Here is a 17,735-nt window from a genome sequence, read left to right as displayed (position 1 = left end):
GAATGCAGGTACCTGGGGAACAACTTGGCTGGCAGGTATAGAAGCAGATTCTTACAGAGCTGGAGGTTATGTGAACTGGAATCTCTCTCCCAACTCCCTCTCTGGCCAAGGCTTAAAGTCTTGTCTGCTTGCTCTTCTCTCTCTAACCCAACAAGAGGAGTAGCCGCAGGGACATTCCTTGATTATCTAATCCCTTGGCACTGCAACTGAACTCGGAGGATGAAACTTGGCATTAGATGGTGCCACAGTAATATGCCAGTGAAGTCAGATCAAGGCCTCCATGGGGCCTAATGTTTTGACATTTTGCTTCTTAACACTACCAAAGGTAATGCTAATTACTACAGCTTGCATTTACCTACAGCAGTTTATTTAATCCGGGCCACTAGTCAGTCACTGGATTGTAATAGCTATTTGTCACCAACAAGCCAGATCAATTAGCGATGATTCAGTTCCAGAATTGAAAAAACCTTGTAGTTAATTTCAAAGACTTTAAAGCTCTGCTCCCATGGTGGTGTACAAATATAGACACATTATTTTGAGTGTATTTAAATGAGCATACCCTTAGTGAATTTAGGCCAATCCAGAATGCTCCCATGATTTTAATGATGCAACTGTTTTGCATAAGCTTAAAAACACTTCCTTATATGTGTGCACATGCACACTTCCCATTTCTGGCTTGAATCAAACCTGTCATTGATAGAAAATGGGCATATTATGTCTAGTTTTTCCCTGTAATTCACTTAAGTCACCACACAGACATCTACCACAGATGGACTCTATGTTACTAGTTTGTTTGGAGAGGCCAGAGACTGCTGAGTAAACCTGAAATCATCCTTCTTATTAGGGATGAATTTTCAACCTCTTGCTTTTAGCATATAGCTTGGCACATCTTGCAATGCTGCTTGCTATTGTATGTTAGTTTATTTTGGGTTCTTGGTCATCAGTTCTTGGTGTAGTTAGCCAGGTGTTGGAGTGTGTCTAGCGAAGGGCAAGAAGGCTCATGAAAGGACTAGAGAACGTATTTCATGAGGAATGGCTGAAGGAGCTAAGTTTGTTTACTCTCAAGAAGTGAAGGTTCAGGGGGGACCTCATCACTCTCCACAACTACCTGAAAGGAGCTTGTAGTGATGTAAAGGCTGGTCTCTTCTACTGTGCCTGCAGTGAGCGAACAAGAGGAAATGGCCTTAAGCTGAGACATGGAAGATTCAGATTAGATACTAGAAAAAACTTTTTCGCAGTTAGGGTGGTCAGGCATTGGAATAGGTTGCCCAGGGAGGTGGTGGAGTCACCATCCCTGGAGGTGTTTAAGAGGCATCTGCATCTGGGTGATATGGTTTAGTGGTTACAGTGTAGTGCTGGGTTGACAGTTGGACTGGATGATTTTGAAGGTCTCTTCCAGCCCTGATGATTCTATGCTTGTCAGAAAGATATCAGTTTTGGCAAGGCCATTTATCTTGTGTTGAGTTAGAGGCGTGAACAACAATGTGGTGGTGAGGTGCACCCAACTGCAGGCAGCCTCATGCTGCTGGTAGTGGGTGGGAGGCTGGATGTCAGCATTCCATGTCGGCTGTGGCATGGAGCGCTTCCCTGCTGTGGGCAGGTGAGGAGCACTGGTGGCTACCCCAGGCTGAGCCTGCTCTTCGATGGGCTGAGCACAGCAGCGCCAGAGGCTACTGCAGAGACCTTTGGCAAGGCAGCTTCATGTGTAAGTGGGTGGGCTGGCTATGAGCAGAGATCAACGCTGGTAAATCTGAGACGATGGTGACTGGAAGCATGCACTGGAAAGCAGAACAGTCTAGGGAAAAACATGGCTGAAGAGAGATGAGAATAAGGGGACTCAAGAGAAAAGTCACAGTGAAGTACTCGAGAGAAGCTTTCAGAAAGTGTAGATGAGATAAAGAATTTAGCACAGTGCTGACCAATAAGTGGGTTTTTGTGTACAACACATCTTTCTGAAGCCAAACATACTGGCTAGCTTTGTGGAGCTATACCAGTCAGAGGGAAAGTATCACAAGCAGAATGACAGACTAGCTTGGCAATCTCTCACTGAGCTCAGGTCTAGCGTCTTTGCACGACACTGTGCTGTGCCACTACAGAGCACTTGTCTTTAGCCCATAAACCTAACGTGTACCCCCACGCACAGAGTAACCCGCAGCCTTAGGAATCACTGCATCATTTATTTAAGTTGGAAAAGATCTCCGAGCTCATCGAGCCCAAACTTTGACTGCTCTCCACCTTGAAAACTAGACCACAGCACTAAATGCCACGTCCAGCCGTAACTTTAACTCCTCCAGGAAGGATAATCTACCGTTTGCCCGGGAGCGGGTGGTCCCTCCCTCACCGCCCCCCGCGCGCATCCGCCCGGCGCGAGGACGGAGCGCGAGCCGCTCCCCACTACCGCATCACGCGAGAGACGCATGCGCGGTGGCGAACGCTGGCGGAAAGGTGCCCGGCGCGCCTGCGCAGGGGGGATTCCGCCGGGCCTCGCCGGACACCAACATGGCGCCCTAGGCCCGCAGCGCCAGCGCCACCGCGGGCGGGACAGCGAGGCCGCCGCCGCCGTCATGTCGCGGCACAGGAACGTCCGCGGCTACAACTACGACGAAGGTAGCGGTTATAGCGAGCAGGCTGGCGGCAGAGCTGCGGGGCCGCCCCAGCTGCTGGTCCGTTCTTGCTCCCTTTCCCCGGCCCCTACTCCCGGCCAGGCCGCCCGTCCTGGTGGCCGCGGGCAGGACGGTGTGGCAGGGCCGGCACGGGGGTAGGGGAGGGCCCGGGGGGCTGTCAGGGGCGGTGGGAGGGGAAAAGCCGCCCCCTTACCTCCCCTCGGCGGGGGTTGGACGGGGCTCCGTGCGAGGCCTCTCCCCGCCCCGTTCCCGGCCCGCTTCCCGCCTGAGCGGAGGGTCGGGCACACGTGGCCGCGCTGCCACTGACATTCAGGGCCTCCTCCCGGTGCCCGAGCTTCCAAAGTGCGACCAAGCCACAGCTGGGTCCCCCCTGCATCAACTTGAGATGCCCAAGTTGACTCTGTTTTTCAGGAGCGGCAGTGACTTGAAAATAAGCCTCAGTACAGTTTAACCCACCCACCTTTAGTCTTGTAAAACTTAAAAGTTGTGTTCACGGCCTAATGCAAGCAAATCGTTGCTGATGTTCAGCCATAATAAGAGGCAACAGCTGTTACCTGCGGAAGAAAAGTAATTCTTAAAGATGAAATTGCGCATTTAAGGCTCGACTTCTTTTTCAGACACCTGTCCTGCTATACTTAAACTTGCATGGAATGAACTAGTTCTGTAAGAACTTGACTCTTAATTGCACTACTGTAGCTTTCTTTGTGCCCTTGCCCATTAGCTTAGGCAAACGGTTAATTACACTTCTTTTTTTCTCAAAGTTTTTTTTGCTGTTGACGTGGGCTGTGGAAAAATGGACACGTTTCCAGTTGATACTGGTATTTTACAGAATCCTTTGTTAAGAGAGCAGCAATTTTGTTGCCTCACTTTGTCAGATTATTTAAAAAATACTAGAAATGCTTTTGCCTGCTCCTAGTCTTTTGCCGTTGAGTGAACAGACACACAGTATGTATGTATTAGAGGTGCACAAATTCCGTTTTACACTGTGATCTTGGAATTTTTGTGCAAGTCATGTAAATTCATATGAACTGTGACATCTGTATGTCCCACCTTGCAGGTTTTGTTTATGTAAATTTAGCTAATATAGGGAAGCTCTTGGGCTGCATTGGGAATTTTACTGCTTGATTTTTCATCCTTTGGAGGTTTTTTTTCATCACAGATTGGTTGAAATGTTGATTTCAGCTCAGACTGTGGCATCTGTGAAGTTGAGTGCCCAGCTCATAGAATTCATTTAATTGTTCACACACTTATTAGAATCTTTTAACGAGGTTGTTGAGATGGACAGTAATTTGCTGTAGCCATTAAGTTGCAATTGCTGTTGGAAACATTACTGTTGGATTACGTGGCAGGTCTTATCCTTGCACAATTTACTGCTTCTGTAGTCACATACAATCATTTATGGCCCAAATGAAGTAGATTTCGTGTCTTCTTTGTTGCTTTATTTTAATGCCATATGTTCTTTTTATGCCACTTATGATTCTGTAATGCTTTATCTGGCCCAATTAAGTATCTCATTTCTAAAGTAAATATTTACAGTATTTTTTGGTTTCCTTTCATAGGAAGACTTCTGAGGCCCTAGATTTTGTGGCCTTTATTTGACCGTGTTCCATTTTTTTCCTCTTGTTTTTGAGTTATTGTGGTCATAACTGAATGTGATATCTGTGAGTATGTTGGTGATACAGCTGGAATGCTTGAGTGGCTTCTACTCTGTTCTCTGTAATTTCTGTCATTTTTAAATAATTATTTTTATGGTCAGTGCATGCTGTGGTCTGTAAGTCTTTTAAAACAATAAACAATATGTATTACTTGTGAAACTGCGAAATGTATGCAATAGGATCTTTAACAATAGTTTATTACTTTTTTTGTGTATTTCATTATTACTTGGTGAAAATTACAAATTTATTTTCAAGATTTACATGATACTAGGATTACTTTTTGGGGGTACGGGGCAAAACTTTCTTTCTCTTTGTGCTTCTCGATGCCTTTTTTTTAATGAGAAGAGTATATGATTATGTTTAAGTAACTGTAAGATTCTTGCTTTTTGCTTGAAAAAATTTTGCATATTCAAAGGGAATTGTGAATTGGTTTTTTTCCCTTGCTGAACCTCATTTGAAAGGTGGATGAGCATGAGGATAAAGTGAGAAGAAAGGTGAGAAATACATAGGAAGTGAGTAGAAATGCTGATCCTGAGTTTTTGGAGTAGAGATTGTAATTGAACTATCTGTGGTTAAGACTGAGAGGTGAAGCAGAATTATCAAGAGAAGTGCTGTGGGTAAAGATTTGTGTAGCTGTAGAAAGCTGGATTTGGTCGGAGGGCATCCTTCCAAAGGGGATGCTGAAGGAGGAGGTGTGAAGCATTCTAGCTCTTGAAAATTTTCAGTTTTTCTAATGAATAGAGTATTAAATGTTAAATTTTATTATTCTAACAAAATTCTAGTGTTGTAACTTAGAAATTCTTACGTAGATGAATAAGAAGAACTTAACTGCGCTTCTGAAATACTGGAGATGCGTAATTTCATAAAACCTTGTGCAAAAGGTAAACTTTGAGTTATAATATTATTTGCAAATTGTGCACACATGAATCTTGCTGTTTTTGCCTTATAGATTTTGAAGATGATGATGTATATGGCCAATCTGTAGAAGATGATTATTGCATTTCTCCTTCAACAGGTTAGTTCATATAATTACATTTAAGTATTGTCCATTGATCCCTGCTCTGATATTTGTTGATTAAAACAATATTTAAAAGCTAGTGATGCTTTTGAAAAGTGCATAGTAGCCACAATCCTGTTAAAGTCAGTTATGTAGTATTAGTGTTGTATCTTTGGAAGTCACATTAGACAACTGGCTACATCTTGACTCTTACAAGCATATTATATTATCTTAGATGGTCAGAATATACCTGGTAATGGAGAAATCTGGTCTGTGGGAATGTGTTGATAATCATGAAACATTTACTATCTGTTCAAATTGTTGGTATGATCTATGTGGGCTTAACAGTTGTGATTCTGCACCTGGTAGTTGATGTCTTTTACACAACTTCGAGCAAATGTGGGGCAAGGAGTCTTATTGTGGGATGTAGTGCTGATCCTCAGTGGCTTCTCCTCCCATGCAAGGTCACGTGGAGGTAACCAGCCTCCCAGTATTTGTAATGTTGCAAAGTAGGTTTAAAAATAGTGATACTGTGTGCTCAGGTAAGATGTAATTGAAGCAGCTCAGCCAAGAGGAATTTAACCCCCCTGTAGAACCATTAGGTTGTGTTCTCCAGTCAAGTCTCTGGCAAGTTATCAATTCAGGTTTCCCTAGATTGGGTGGCAGTGCTTCTAGAGCTGAGTAGGCCCTGGAAATAGTACAGCTGGTGTTGATATGAAGCTGTGCTACTGTGGGTAACTAGTCTGGATCTAAATCCACTGTGACTGTGATGTAGTGTGTGACCTCTGGTCACAGGAACTGGAAATAATTAAGTCTTTGTCTGTTTCTCTTTCATGCTGTGGATTTTAGATAAGGGAATCTAGGTGTGTAATTTTTGTATTTGTAGTCACATTCCCCAACAGATTGTCTTGCATTCAATTTCTGAGTTTAATTGCTAGATTTTTTCAGTCATTCTCTAAGAATTAGTAACAACCTTGTTTATTTTGTGAGGAAAATGTGTAATTTATAGTTTTTGCTCAAGTATAGACTGATAAATTGCAAAAATAATTCCTACCTGTGCACAGTAATTTTCCTAAGAACTCTTTGTGTGTAAACTTCATTTATAAAATAATCTGATCTAGATTGTCTAATGATCTTTTAATAGTTGCTTCAGTTTTGGTGACTGAATATGAAACAGTATGTGTGCATTTGGGAAACAGTTTCTAAGGCTATACTACTTAACTTCAGGATATATGTATGCTTTCAGTGTGTATTTCAGAGCTGGGGGGCATATTACGTAACATAGGGCAATTTGTTTACATTATACCTTGCACATTTCTGAGAGTGTATAATGACTGGGGCTCTTATTCAGCAAGGAGTTTTACCTATATATGCCTCAATGTGTTGCTAAATCAGAGTGAAACTGATTTAGCAACTTGTTTAAAGTTTTGTGTGATTATACATTTTAACTCATGGGCTGTATTTCTAATGAAATTCCAAGAAGGGAAGAATATGTTCAACTCTGTGAAAGTCTTAGTAGTAGTTTGACAGTGACATACTGTAAAAGCAACGTGAATTTCATGATGACTTTTTTTTTACTTGAAACTAAGGTAAAAAAAAAATTCTGGAGTAAGGTTCTGAAGACATTAGGCCACAGATGGTAGTTTGTATAAAAAATACTGTTTTTCAAACCATGAGTATATTCTTTTGCTCCAATACTGAACTTTGCAGAATTGTTGGATGACATGGATACAAGGATATTGACCAGTTTGTAGTTTCACTGTGATGATGACTCTATTTATATTCTAGTATGAGCTGTTGTATGCTCTGTGTGGTTCTCAGATAGTAGTGATTATACAGCAGTGTCCCACCACCCCCTTGAAACCACTGCAACAATTCGGTCTCCTAACTTATTTTCCGTTTACATATGTTTTGTTTTTAAAGGAAAAAGAATTTGACTTTTTTTTTTATATACTTCATTTTTTATCTAATGCAGCAGCTCAATTTATCTACTCCAGACGAGACAAACCAGCCACATTTGCTGAGCCTTTAGAAGAAGAATATGGCTATGAAGGTACTGATGATACTGCTGATTATTTTACATCCGGTCATCAGTTGACTGAAGTTGATAGAGGTAATTATAGAAAATAAATAACTATCAGAATAATCTCGTATATGAATTAAGGATTTACTAGAATAGTCTTAAATTAATGTTTCTTGATCAACACTGCTCGCAGTTTTGAAACCTTATGGTAGAACAACACCTTCCATGAATGTAGCCTCAGTGGTGACTTCAAATTTTTAACTACCTTTTGTGAATTACTTGTTACTTGGTTGCATACACTGAAACGTGTTCCTACTTTTTTACTAGAAATAATGAGATTTCATGTGAAATTCAGACATAAGAACAGCTGTACTGACTGCTCAAGTCTTGACTCTTGAATACTGAGTATTTGTAACATGATTTTTTGCTTGTTTTGCATTCTGAAGTATAGCAATTAGCAGCATTAGAGGGGTTTTCAAAGTATCTCATTTCCTTGAAACAGTACCCAATATTCTCTACAATCTTTTTTACTTTGTTTTGAATTCATAAGACTTTTGTTTTCATTCAGTCTTGCAGCCATGAATTCCATATTACAAGCTAAGTTCTGAGCTAAGTGGTGAGGTAAAAAATACTTGATTTTGTTTTTTAAACTTGCTGCCTGATTGCTTATTACTTGCTTTGTGAAAAAGATTGACAAGTCTCTTTGTAAGTATTAATAGATAATATAGCTTTTAATGTTTTGGAAATAATCAGGGTTATTTTTAAAATGTTGATAAGCTCAGGTAAAGTGCGTTGAAATTTGGTACTTAAAAGAAGTTGCAGAAAATTCAGAGCAATAGATAGAACAGAAACAGTTTTGATTCCATGTCAGTTACTTTGGTAGAAGTTATGCTAATGCTTAGATATGGTTACATATGGTACATTAGGGAGTATCCTGTTTTTATAGCAGGAAATAATGCTGTAGAGGGCAATTTGAAAGAACGAGCCAGTGCAATGGGACAGGTGATCTAGACCATATGGTCCTCTAGCTTTTCACAGTGCTTTTGACAGACTTAATCGGTCAAGAACTGGTACTGGAACAAGAAGGAAACTAACAGTCCAGATTAAAAAAGAGGAGGAAAAGAAACCTCAAAATAACCATTTCCACTGTGAAAACAGCAGCGGTCTCAGAAGACTTGTTATGTTTGAGACAATGTGCAGTGCTGGCCATTAATAGTTATTGATGCAGTCATGTGGCTGCAAAGATTGTCCTTGTTGAATGTTAGATAGTAAAATGGCAACCAGCCATTATGTCGAGCTCTGCCCATACTTGTTTGGCATGGCAAATGTGTGGGCAACATTGACTTGCTATTTGAATTACAGGTAGAAGGTGCTAATTTAAGTAACCATGAGGAGGTTGGAATTCTGTGGTGTTGGATTCCTGTAGCAAAGTTTTTTAAAAATCTTTCAGGAGGTGTTCAAGTAAAAAATATGTAGTTGTCTTCTTCTTCTTCAGTTCCTGTTTTCTAAAACCTGAACTGGCAGAAACTGGGATATGCAGGAAGATTTTCTTCTATTCTTTTATGTTTGTGTGGCTGATCAGCACCCTACTTCCAGTGAATGGCAGACTGGTGAATTTTCAGTCTTTTGTTGTGCAGCAAGTATCTTAGTCAAGGCTAATTGCAAAAATACGCTCCAAAGAAAATTGATTTTATCAGCCAAAAATCTTTGCCTTTTAGAAAAGACAGAGATTGCAGGTGGTTTGAAACCTGGCATGTTGATCCAGAGTTTTCAGTTGTTAAGCCCTGGGGACCTCAAAAATGCTGTTTTACTTCAGGTGTTAATTGTAGCATCTGTAAATGCTTAAAATATGCTGTTCAGTGGGGTTCCACGTTGACTTACTAAATTAATTTGGATAATTTTAAGGTGATTATTTGTATTTCTTCTCTGCAGTTAAGGTAGTTATTTTACAACATCAAAATATTTCAATACTGAGACTTTCTAAATTAATAAATAGTAGTAAGTGATATGTTCCTTATAGCAATGTCTGAAATAGGTCAGATATTCTGCAGGGTGTGGAAACAAAGTTTATCAGGGCAGTAAGTGAGATTGAAATTAATTTCTAAAGGTTTTAACTTACTGTAATAAATTTCTATTTTCTTATTAGAGGTGTGGTGCTAGTGGTTAGGCCATCTAAGACACATTTTTGTGCAGCTTATAACAGTATTATGTTTCTTTCAGCCCGTCTTAATTCATGCCTTGATCAAATGAGAGAAATTTTGGCAGAGTCCATACCAGAACAAGCAATGGTGCAAGCAGTACTGGATAGTAAATTTGATGTACAGAAGGCTTTGGATCTTGTGCTTTCACAAGGCAGTAAGCAAAATGTGAAGACCAAGAATAAGGATGCTGTGAATTTAGCAAAGAGTACAAAAGGTATACTTATGTTTAATTGTTTACATTCAAGGTGATTTAATTTCTATCTACAGTTTAATTTTGGCTTTACAAACTGAAGACGCTTATTATTGCAACATTAATTTCTTAGAAAATTAAAAAATATCAACTTACTATATCTGCATTCTAAAACATTTAAAGGAAACAGTAGCTTTTCTTGAGCTGGAAGTCAAAATAACACCTTAGCATCAGTTTAAATGCAAACTGCAAACAGCTGCAGTTCATGATAGATTTCTGATTTATAATATATGATGACTGAATTAATACGTATCCCTTTAAGATGGACAGCATCTTTAAATTTTATGTGCTTCCATTATTTATTAGGTGAACTGACATCTCCCATCCCCAATACCTCCCTATTTTAATAGTTTCTATACAGTAACTTTTCTTATTTTGATTTGTGCTTAAATCTTTGCAATCTTTACTGGCATTCTTTGCTTAAAGTTTCTTAGATATTTCAGTAGATACATGTAATTTACTTGTAGAGCATTCCTTACCTTTGGATAACACTTAGTAATTAAATGCCTTTTCATGTTTCTTGATTTTTTTTTTTTGTTGTTGCTGCTGTCAACTTTAAAAAAATTGGATATTTCGTTGTGATTGCACTTCCATCTGAAAATTATTGGCTATTGTAAGGTAAGGAGACTTACATTGTTGTCCAGAAATGTGTGTTGATGCAGACAGTTTCTTATGTGCAGTAGAAAATTTTACTGGCAACACCAACAAACCTGGGTTTGGAAACTTGACAGCCAAAAGTGACTCAGCTCTTTATTCTTTAAAGAATATTACAAATGACAAAGTACTCCTTAATGCTGAAAAATCCAATATACCTTCATGTGAAAGGAAAGGATTGAAATCCTCTTCACTTGTTCTGTCATCTTCATTCAGTGATGATTTGTGTAAAGGATCACTTTGTGAACTTTTGAATAAACAGGCAGAGAAGCAACTACCAGAAAGTGCTAATGCAGTAAGTCCGGTTCCTGACAGTGTTTACTTTAGCATAGGAAGTAACCCCTCGAAATGCAAGGAAACACAGGACTTGAAATCCTTGCTGATGGAGAATGTGGTTTGTGATTCTTTAAGTCCTGAAGACAACATTCCTCTTGCTTCCCCAAATACTTCTGATTGTAGTAGTAATGCAAATTTTTGCAGTCCTCCATGTTTAACAAGTGCTTTAGGAAAATTGGGTCTTGATAATGAAGTCAGTCATACTGTAAATAAAAAGAATGAACTTCTCGAAAGTTTTTCTTCGCTTGTGCAAAGTAGAAAACAAGAAAGCCCCTCTTCAGACATGGCTGCTTTGCCAGTGTTAAGACCTGGAAGTACCTCATTGGCTGACTTACTTCAGGAGCACCAGGAAAGCAGTGCTAGCCACTGTTACTCTTTGGCTGATCTGTACACTCAGTCAACAGCAAGCCTCACTGATAGGAAATTGGGAACCTCGTCATTATTACAACTAGTAAGTCAACCCCAAATTTCAGTTGGGATGCCAGAGCTGACAGGATCTTTGTCTTCTCTAGCCCTCTCTAAAGTTTCTCCAGTAAAGGAGGTTGAGAATTTATCACTCTCGGATTTAATAGCAGAGACTATTGAAATAGATAAAACTCAGCAAAGGATGGACTTGCCCGTGCACAATGTAATGGAATTCAGGCCTTCCCAAGGAACCAGCATTGATTTGAGTGTCCTTGTAAAAAGTGAAGATGTATCTACAGAACAAAATGTGGTAGGACAGTCAAGTATCTTAAGCCCTGAAACTAAACTTGTAAAAGAAAAACAAGGAAGATGTTCTGGTTTTGCCAAAATAAACAGAAAAACAAAAAAAGGGCATGGTCTTAAGAGGCAGGATTTGTCCCTTTCATGGATGAAGGCGCTGTGTGCAAGACCTTCAGCTTTTGCTTTAACCTTGTGCCTCCGTTATCCTCCAAAAGGATATAAACGTCACACAGTTGGTGTACATAAAACTTTCCTATACAGTAGACAGGTACAAGATGTAAAACCCAAGGAAACTGGTCCCATAGTAACCATAACACCATTTGATTTCAAATCAGCATCTCCTGATGATATTGTAAAAGCTAACCAAAAAAAAGCTTTTACAAGACAGTAATAAGGAAAACCCAAGTCTCACTGTTTATATTGCGTTATATTAAAAAAAAATCATATAGGACTTATTTATAATGCAGAATTGATTTTTTTTTTATTTTTTAGATTGACATATTACAGTTCTTACTGATTGGTAGCAAATTTGTATGTGAACTTTTAAACTGTTGCACTGAATGTCTTAATTTTTGCGTAATTTTCACTGATAGTTTAACATTTTTAACTTTCGCAAAGCCTTGAACTTTAGTATATAGATATTGCATGTACAAAATTCTGTGAACACCATTAGACTTCTTGAAATATCTCTAGGTGTTGAAGATACACTTCATTGGGAAGAACACTGAATTATTATTTTGTAAAGTAATTTACTTTTGCTATATGGTGTATAGTTTGGGGAGCAGGAACCTCAGTTTATATTACAAGTGTTTTATTAAATGTTCTTAAGTTTAGATTTTCTGATAAAGGTATATTATTAAACTGTCAGTCTTGTAATTGATGTTTCCAGTCACTGTCATTATTCTCTTTCTATATTTATACTGATGAAACTATTACAACAGAAAGTTTTTAAAAGCCTCAATGACCTCAGGTTTTGACAGTTCTGGTTGTGGTAGGACATGTATAGTTTTTGATAGGACCAAATTTGTAGGGGAACAAGCAGTGAAAATTGTTGTGCTCCCCCTCCAATCAGCTGTCAAATATGATATTCAGAATGTTAAAACAGCAATTTTATAGGTATATAAATACATGCTGCATTTATTTCATGAGAAGTTTCCCTATGATTCTATGGTTTATTCTCAAGTCTTTTGGAGGACTATTGGAGTTACAGTTCTTTCAACTGTAGCATGAGAGTCTTTGCTCAATGGAAAAAAAAATCAGGCAAAGCATAAGTGCTATTTGTGTCTGCCTCTTGTCTGTTTTGAAGAAAACTTCCTTTAGAAATGGAAATAGATTCTCTTCTACTGTTTGCACCCATTACTGTTGCTTTGAATCTTCAGGTGAAAGATCCAAATCAGAACATTCTGGATGTTTTCTGGTGCCCTGTTGGTCAAATTAGCAACTGTATATATGTTTTAACTTGCTTCTTAGTACACATTATGACTTCTAATATATTTCCAATGTCATTGTCACTATTTTAAATTCTGAACAGCAATAAGTTCAATAAAGATACTGCTGCAACTACAAAAATATGTTTGTTCATGTACTGCCATACACATATTCATGCTAAACTTGGCAGCTAGTATGAAACAGTAGATATAACTTTCATCTAATTTTAATCTAATTTTTGTTGAGCATGTTACATCAAAAAGAAGACAAAAACTTTAGGTTTATTCTTGACTTCAGGTTGCACTACAGTTCTGTTTCTAAATAAAAATAAAACATGTTCCAGTTCTCTCAGGTACAAATTTAATGGTCTGTATATTTTGCTTGTTTGTTTAGTTGATGAAATTGTCATTTAGGAGCAGTGTGACCTTTGACCTCATGAATGCAATGAATGTTTCTTACCCTTATTAATAAAAGTTTTATATAATGACAGTGCTGTAGTGTTTATGTTCCAGTTGGTGTGTTAATCTAGCCGTCTGTATCCTAACCTATTTTGAGTGCCTTAGAGGATTAAAAAATACAATCCGTTGTACACTGATAAGTTCATTAGCGGGAGCATAATTGATTTCCTCTGAAGACTTTCTGTAGAAGCCTGGTTGATAGTAATACTGGAAGTTTTATTAATTAGTCATAGTAGCAAATACTTCTGTGTGAATAATATGAAATGCTTTTCAGTGGTCTGTTTCTCTGTAGTTAGTCCAAAGGTTAACTTTCCCCTGCTTAAAAATCCAAGTCTCTTACTCCTACTGAGGCAAAAGGTCCTATCTGGAGAATTTATGAAGTTCAGATTGTGTGTTTTCTAGAATAGAAATTCTGATTTTTAAACATAGAACATTAGTGCGAAGTTTGGCATTGTCATGCCTGGTATGTTTTTAGGTGGTTTTGCTTTCTTGTGTTCCAAGTATTCTTGAGGCCCTAATTAATGTTGGTAGAGATTTGTAATACATGTGGGTTTTTTAAATTTTCATTTCTTCACTTTTTCATCTAAATATTTTCTTATTCTTGTCTAACTTCTCTCTTTGGTTTTCATCTGTTCTCTCATTCCTCTGGCTGCCCTTATTTACATAAAACTTCTTAGATTTTAGTGATTTTAGAGCCTGATCTGAACAACTAAATGTATGTTGTATGCATCCCATTGGAAAGTATGTACAAGTAGTGGGGGCAATGTGTAGTAGTTGGAGCTGGTTTTGCCATAGTTTTCATGCAGATTAAAGTTTCAACAGGTGGCTAAAACATTATATGTTTATCACAGATCTTACTGTGGATTTGCTACCTTAGTAAACAACTTTGTCTCTTGTTAGGTACCTAGATTTTCATATATAATTACTTTTTCATTTGCATTTGACTGTAGTGTTAGTGGTCATGAAAGAGCCATACATGCTGTTCAGCGTATAAGCAGTAGGGGAGGGATTTTTCTTTAGTTTGCAATCCTGAATCCTGAAGTGAGCCTTGAATTAGTACAAACCTACAGGCTGAACACTGCAGAAGGTGCCTAAGTGGTGGATAAACCTGAATTCCAAATAACTTGTAGCAGAAATTATTTATTTTCATTCTTGGACAGTTTTATCATTTTGTTTTTCTAAATAAAAGGTATTATGTCACTGTATTTGCTTTTTAAATGAAACAGGTATTTTATTAATTTCCCTAATTATTCCTTAATTCCTTTACTGAGAACCACGTTTATGCTGTCAGGGACAGGTTTAATTGTCTTAGAATACTGCATGATATTATAGTATGTGGCATTTTTGTATAACAAGGCTGTGTTTGGCCTTTGCACTGAAGGATTTGTGCCTGATGAATGTTAGAATTCTTGTTAACTAAATCAGCCTGTTTAATGCGTGACACAGTGAGCTTATTTTCTTGATATATATATATATATAATTTTCCCCTCCTTGTTTTGCAGCTACTGTGTATCTTTGCTTAATATGAGTTAATTGTGTTAGTTGTTTTGGAATTCACATATTAACATTGCAAGATACTTGTCTGTGTTTGCATATGAAGAGAAAAAGATAATACTAAACTACATAGACATACTGCTGGTATTCAGACTGAATATTCCTAAGGCATTTTGTACATTAAATTTATTTTGTGCATAATTTTTGAGTGGTTGCTAAATATTTTTAATACAAAACTGATGTAGCTTTATGTATGTAAATAAAATGCATATTCCTAAAGGACTGATTTAATTACAATTTCTTATTAACTTACCTGATAGAAATAGAGTTGTGACTGAATGGGCATGGAAGATGCATGGAAGATTCCTGTGGAGAAAGTAAGGCAAAATCTGTTTGGTCAGTTCTCAAGATCTTAAGTTTCAGATGCAGCAAGCTGCTTAGGTTTCTGGAACTATTGCACAATTATATTTCAAAATCTCATTTCTTAGAGACTAGTTGGTGCAGTGAGGTAGTCTTTGCAATCTTGTGTTTTGCCCTATTTCATCTTATCATGTCATTCAAAAAACATTTTTCAGTAGTCAGCAATTTCTGAAAATCTGCACTTATGCAAAAAGTTAAACAGCAACTACTGCTACTGCAAGGATGAGTAGCTGTACAAAAGATTTGTTTGAAGATACAGCTTGTCATTTTGAAGGGTATATAATTTATTACAATTCCATTATACAAGTAATAGTAGTAGTAGTTTAGGGTTATACGCATAATTATTTATATCAACTTCCCTAATGTTTAAAATGTTTTTGTATCAAATATTGATTATGAATCAATATTTCATGCAAACATTTCATCACATTGTAATTCATGCAGTAAAAGCAAGCTTCCCAAAGTGCTGACAGGGGATGCTTCTCTGTTTTTTGGGGGGAGGGGGTTTTGGAAATTGAGTTGAATTTTTATGGATAACTTACATGGGGTTTTTTGTTTCTGTGAAGTGTAGACAGCTGATAAACTCTTAAGTAGATTTGATGTTCAATTCACTCTGTCCAGACTACTAATTAGATGATAAGGAAATGTCATTATCTATACTTCTGTGTGTGGTTTTAATCCATTTTGACTGTGGATTTTCTCTGACGAAGTAAGAGAAGCTTTTTTTTTTGTGAAATTGGTATGTTTATTTTGCACTAGAAAACAATGTGGTGAAACAAAAATCAAAGCCAATGGTGTTTTATTTATTTATTTATTAATTTATTTATTTATTGAGGCAGTCTCTTTTCTTCCCAAATTGATATCTCAGTGCAGTTCATTGGGAATGGGTCTGTTCTATTATTGCTATATTATACAGCCAGTTGCTCATTTATGTAGATTGTTAAAGTATATAATTTTACCAAAAAGTAAAAGCTAATTACTCTTTGTGATTTTAGGTGATTGTTGAGATGAACAATCTGTATGAAATGGTTCATGGGTTTCCAGTGTCAGCGTCATCATGGAAGGGTTCTTTATCTGGTTTGTGGATTCGTTATGTTGCGTGCTTAAAAATGGTCCATTAGAAACAATTGTCAGTGACTTCTGAGGTGTGTCAGTAGTCTGTTGGTCAAATAATTGATTTGGATGCTTATTGTTGGTAGGATTCCTTTAGAAAATAACCCGTTGCCCTACAAGTTTCTGGTAATAATATGACCAGAAGATGACTAGAACCTGTAAAATGGTTGTAGTCTGTAGAGATAACAGAACCCTTGAACAATCTCTTAAGAATTAGACTTATGAAAATGTAGTGAAAATTATTTTACTCTTTTTATAATGAGAATATGGAGATTTTAGAGAAGAGTTGCTTGTGAAGTATTTACTCATCATCAGTGAGGTTCCAGCTGACTGGAAGCTGACGAACATTGTCTGGATTTTCAAGAAGTGCTGAAAACTACAAGCCTGTCAGTCTCACTTCAGTACCTGGTAAAATTATGGAGAAGGTTACTTTCAGAGGTATTGATAAATACCTGAAAGACAAGGCAGTCAGTAAAGCTTTTGAAACTGTCTCTCACAGGATCCCTCTGGACAAAATGTCCAGCACACGGCTGGATAAACACATCGTGTGGTGGGTGAGCAATTGGCTCGTAGGTCGAGCACAGAGGGTAACAGTGAATGGGGTGACATCAGACTGGCAACCTGTCACTAGTGGGGTTCCACAGGGCTCCATCTTAGATCCTGTGCTCTTTGATATCTTCATAAATAAATTGGATGCAGGACTAGAAGGAATACTAAGCAAATTTGCAGATGATACAAAACTAGGAGGAGCTGTTGACTCCCTGGAAGGCAGGGCAGCTTTGCAGAGACCTCGACAAATTAGAAGACTGGGCAATCACCAACTGTATAAAGTTCAGGAAGGGGAAGTGACATATTCTTTCCCTGGGATGGGGTAACCCTGGATGTACGTACAGACTGGGGAATGAGATGCTGGAAAGCAGTACCACAAAAAGAGACCTGAGGGTCCTGGTCTTTGTCAGGTTGAATATGAGTCAGCAGTGCCCTGGCAGCCAGGAGGACCAACCGTGTCCTGAGGGGCATCAGGCAAAGCATCACGAGCCAGTCGAGGGAGGGGATTGTCCTGCTCTGCTCTGCATTGGTGTGGCCTCACCTTGAATACTGTGTGCAGTTTTGGGCACCACAATATAAGAAAGATATTCAGCTCTTAGAGACCATCCAAAGGAGGGCAACAATGATGGTGAAGGGCCTTGAGGGGAAGCCATGTGAGGAGCAGCTGAGGTCACTTGGTCTGTTGAGCCTGGAGAAGAAGAGACTGAGGGGAGACCTCATTGCAGTCTACAACTTCCTCATGAGGGGAAGAGGAAGGTCAGGCACTGATCTCTTCTCTGTGGTGACCCAAGGGAATGGCCTGAAGTTATGTTAGGGGAGGTTTAGGTT

General features: G+C 38.4%; 1 protein-coding gene across 2 annotated transcripts in view; it reads left to right on the top strand.

Annotated features, from left to right (window-relative positions):
• The first annotated feature begins 2,456 nt into the window (after positions 1–2,456).
• The window catches only part of HBS1L (HBS1 like translational GTPase), a 60,357-nt gene continuing 45,078 nt past the window's right edge, over positions 2,457–17,735 (top strand). The window contains exons 1-4 of one of the 2 annotated variants that reach the window (XM_027669269.1): positions 2,457–2,607; positions 5,229–5,294; positions 7,252–7,389; positions 9,520–9,714. In XM_027669269.1, coding sequence (XP_027525070.1) covers positions 2,565–2,607; positions 5,229–5,294; positions 7,252–7,389; positions 9,520–9,714 — 442 coding nt within the window. In that variant the 5' untranslated portion in view covers positions 2,457–2,564. Of the gene's footprint in view, positions 2,608–5,228; positions 5,295–7,251; positions 7,390–9,519; positions 9,715–10,347; positions 10,369–17,735 lie in introns of those variants that run through there. The other variant, XM_027669284.1, reaches the window with a different exon arrangement.

The sequence above is a fragment of the Corapipo altera genome, unplaced genomic scaffold (assembly GCF_003945725.1).
Source record: "Corapipo altera isolate COAL_440 unplaced genomic scaffold, ASM394572v1 2b, whole genome shotgun sequence".
In the NCBI taxonomy this organism is placed as follows: Eukaryota; Metazoa; Chordata; class Aves; order Passeriformes; family Pipridae; genus Corapipo; species Corapipo altera.
This window is presented reverse-complemented; position numbering and strand designations above follow the sequence as displayed.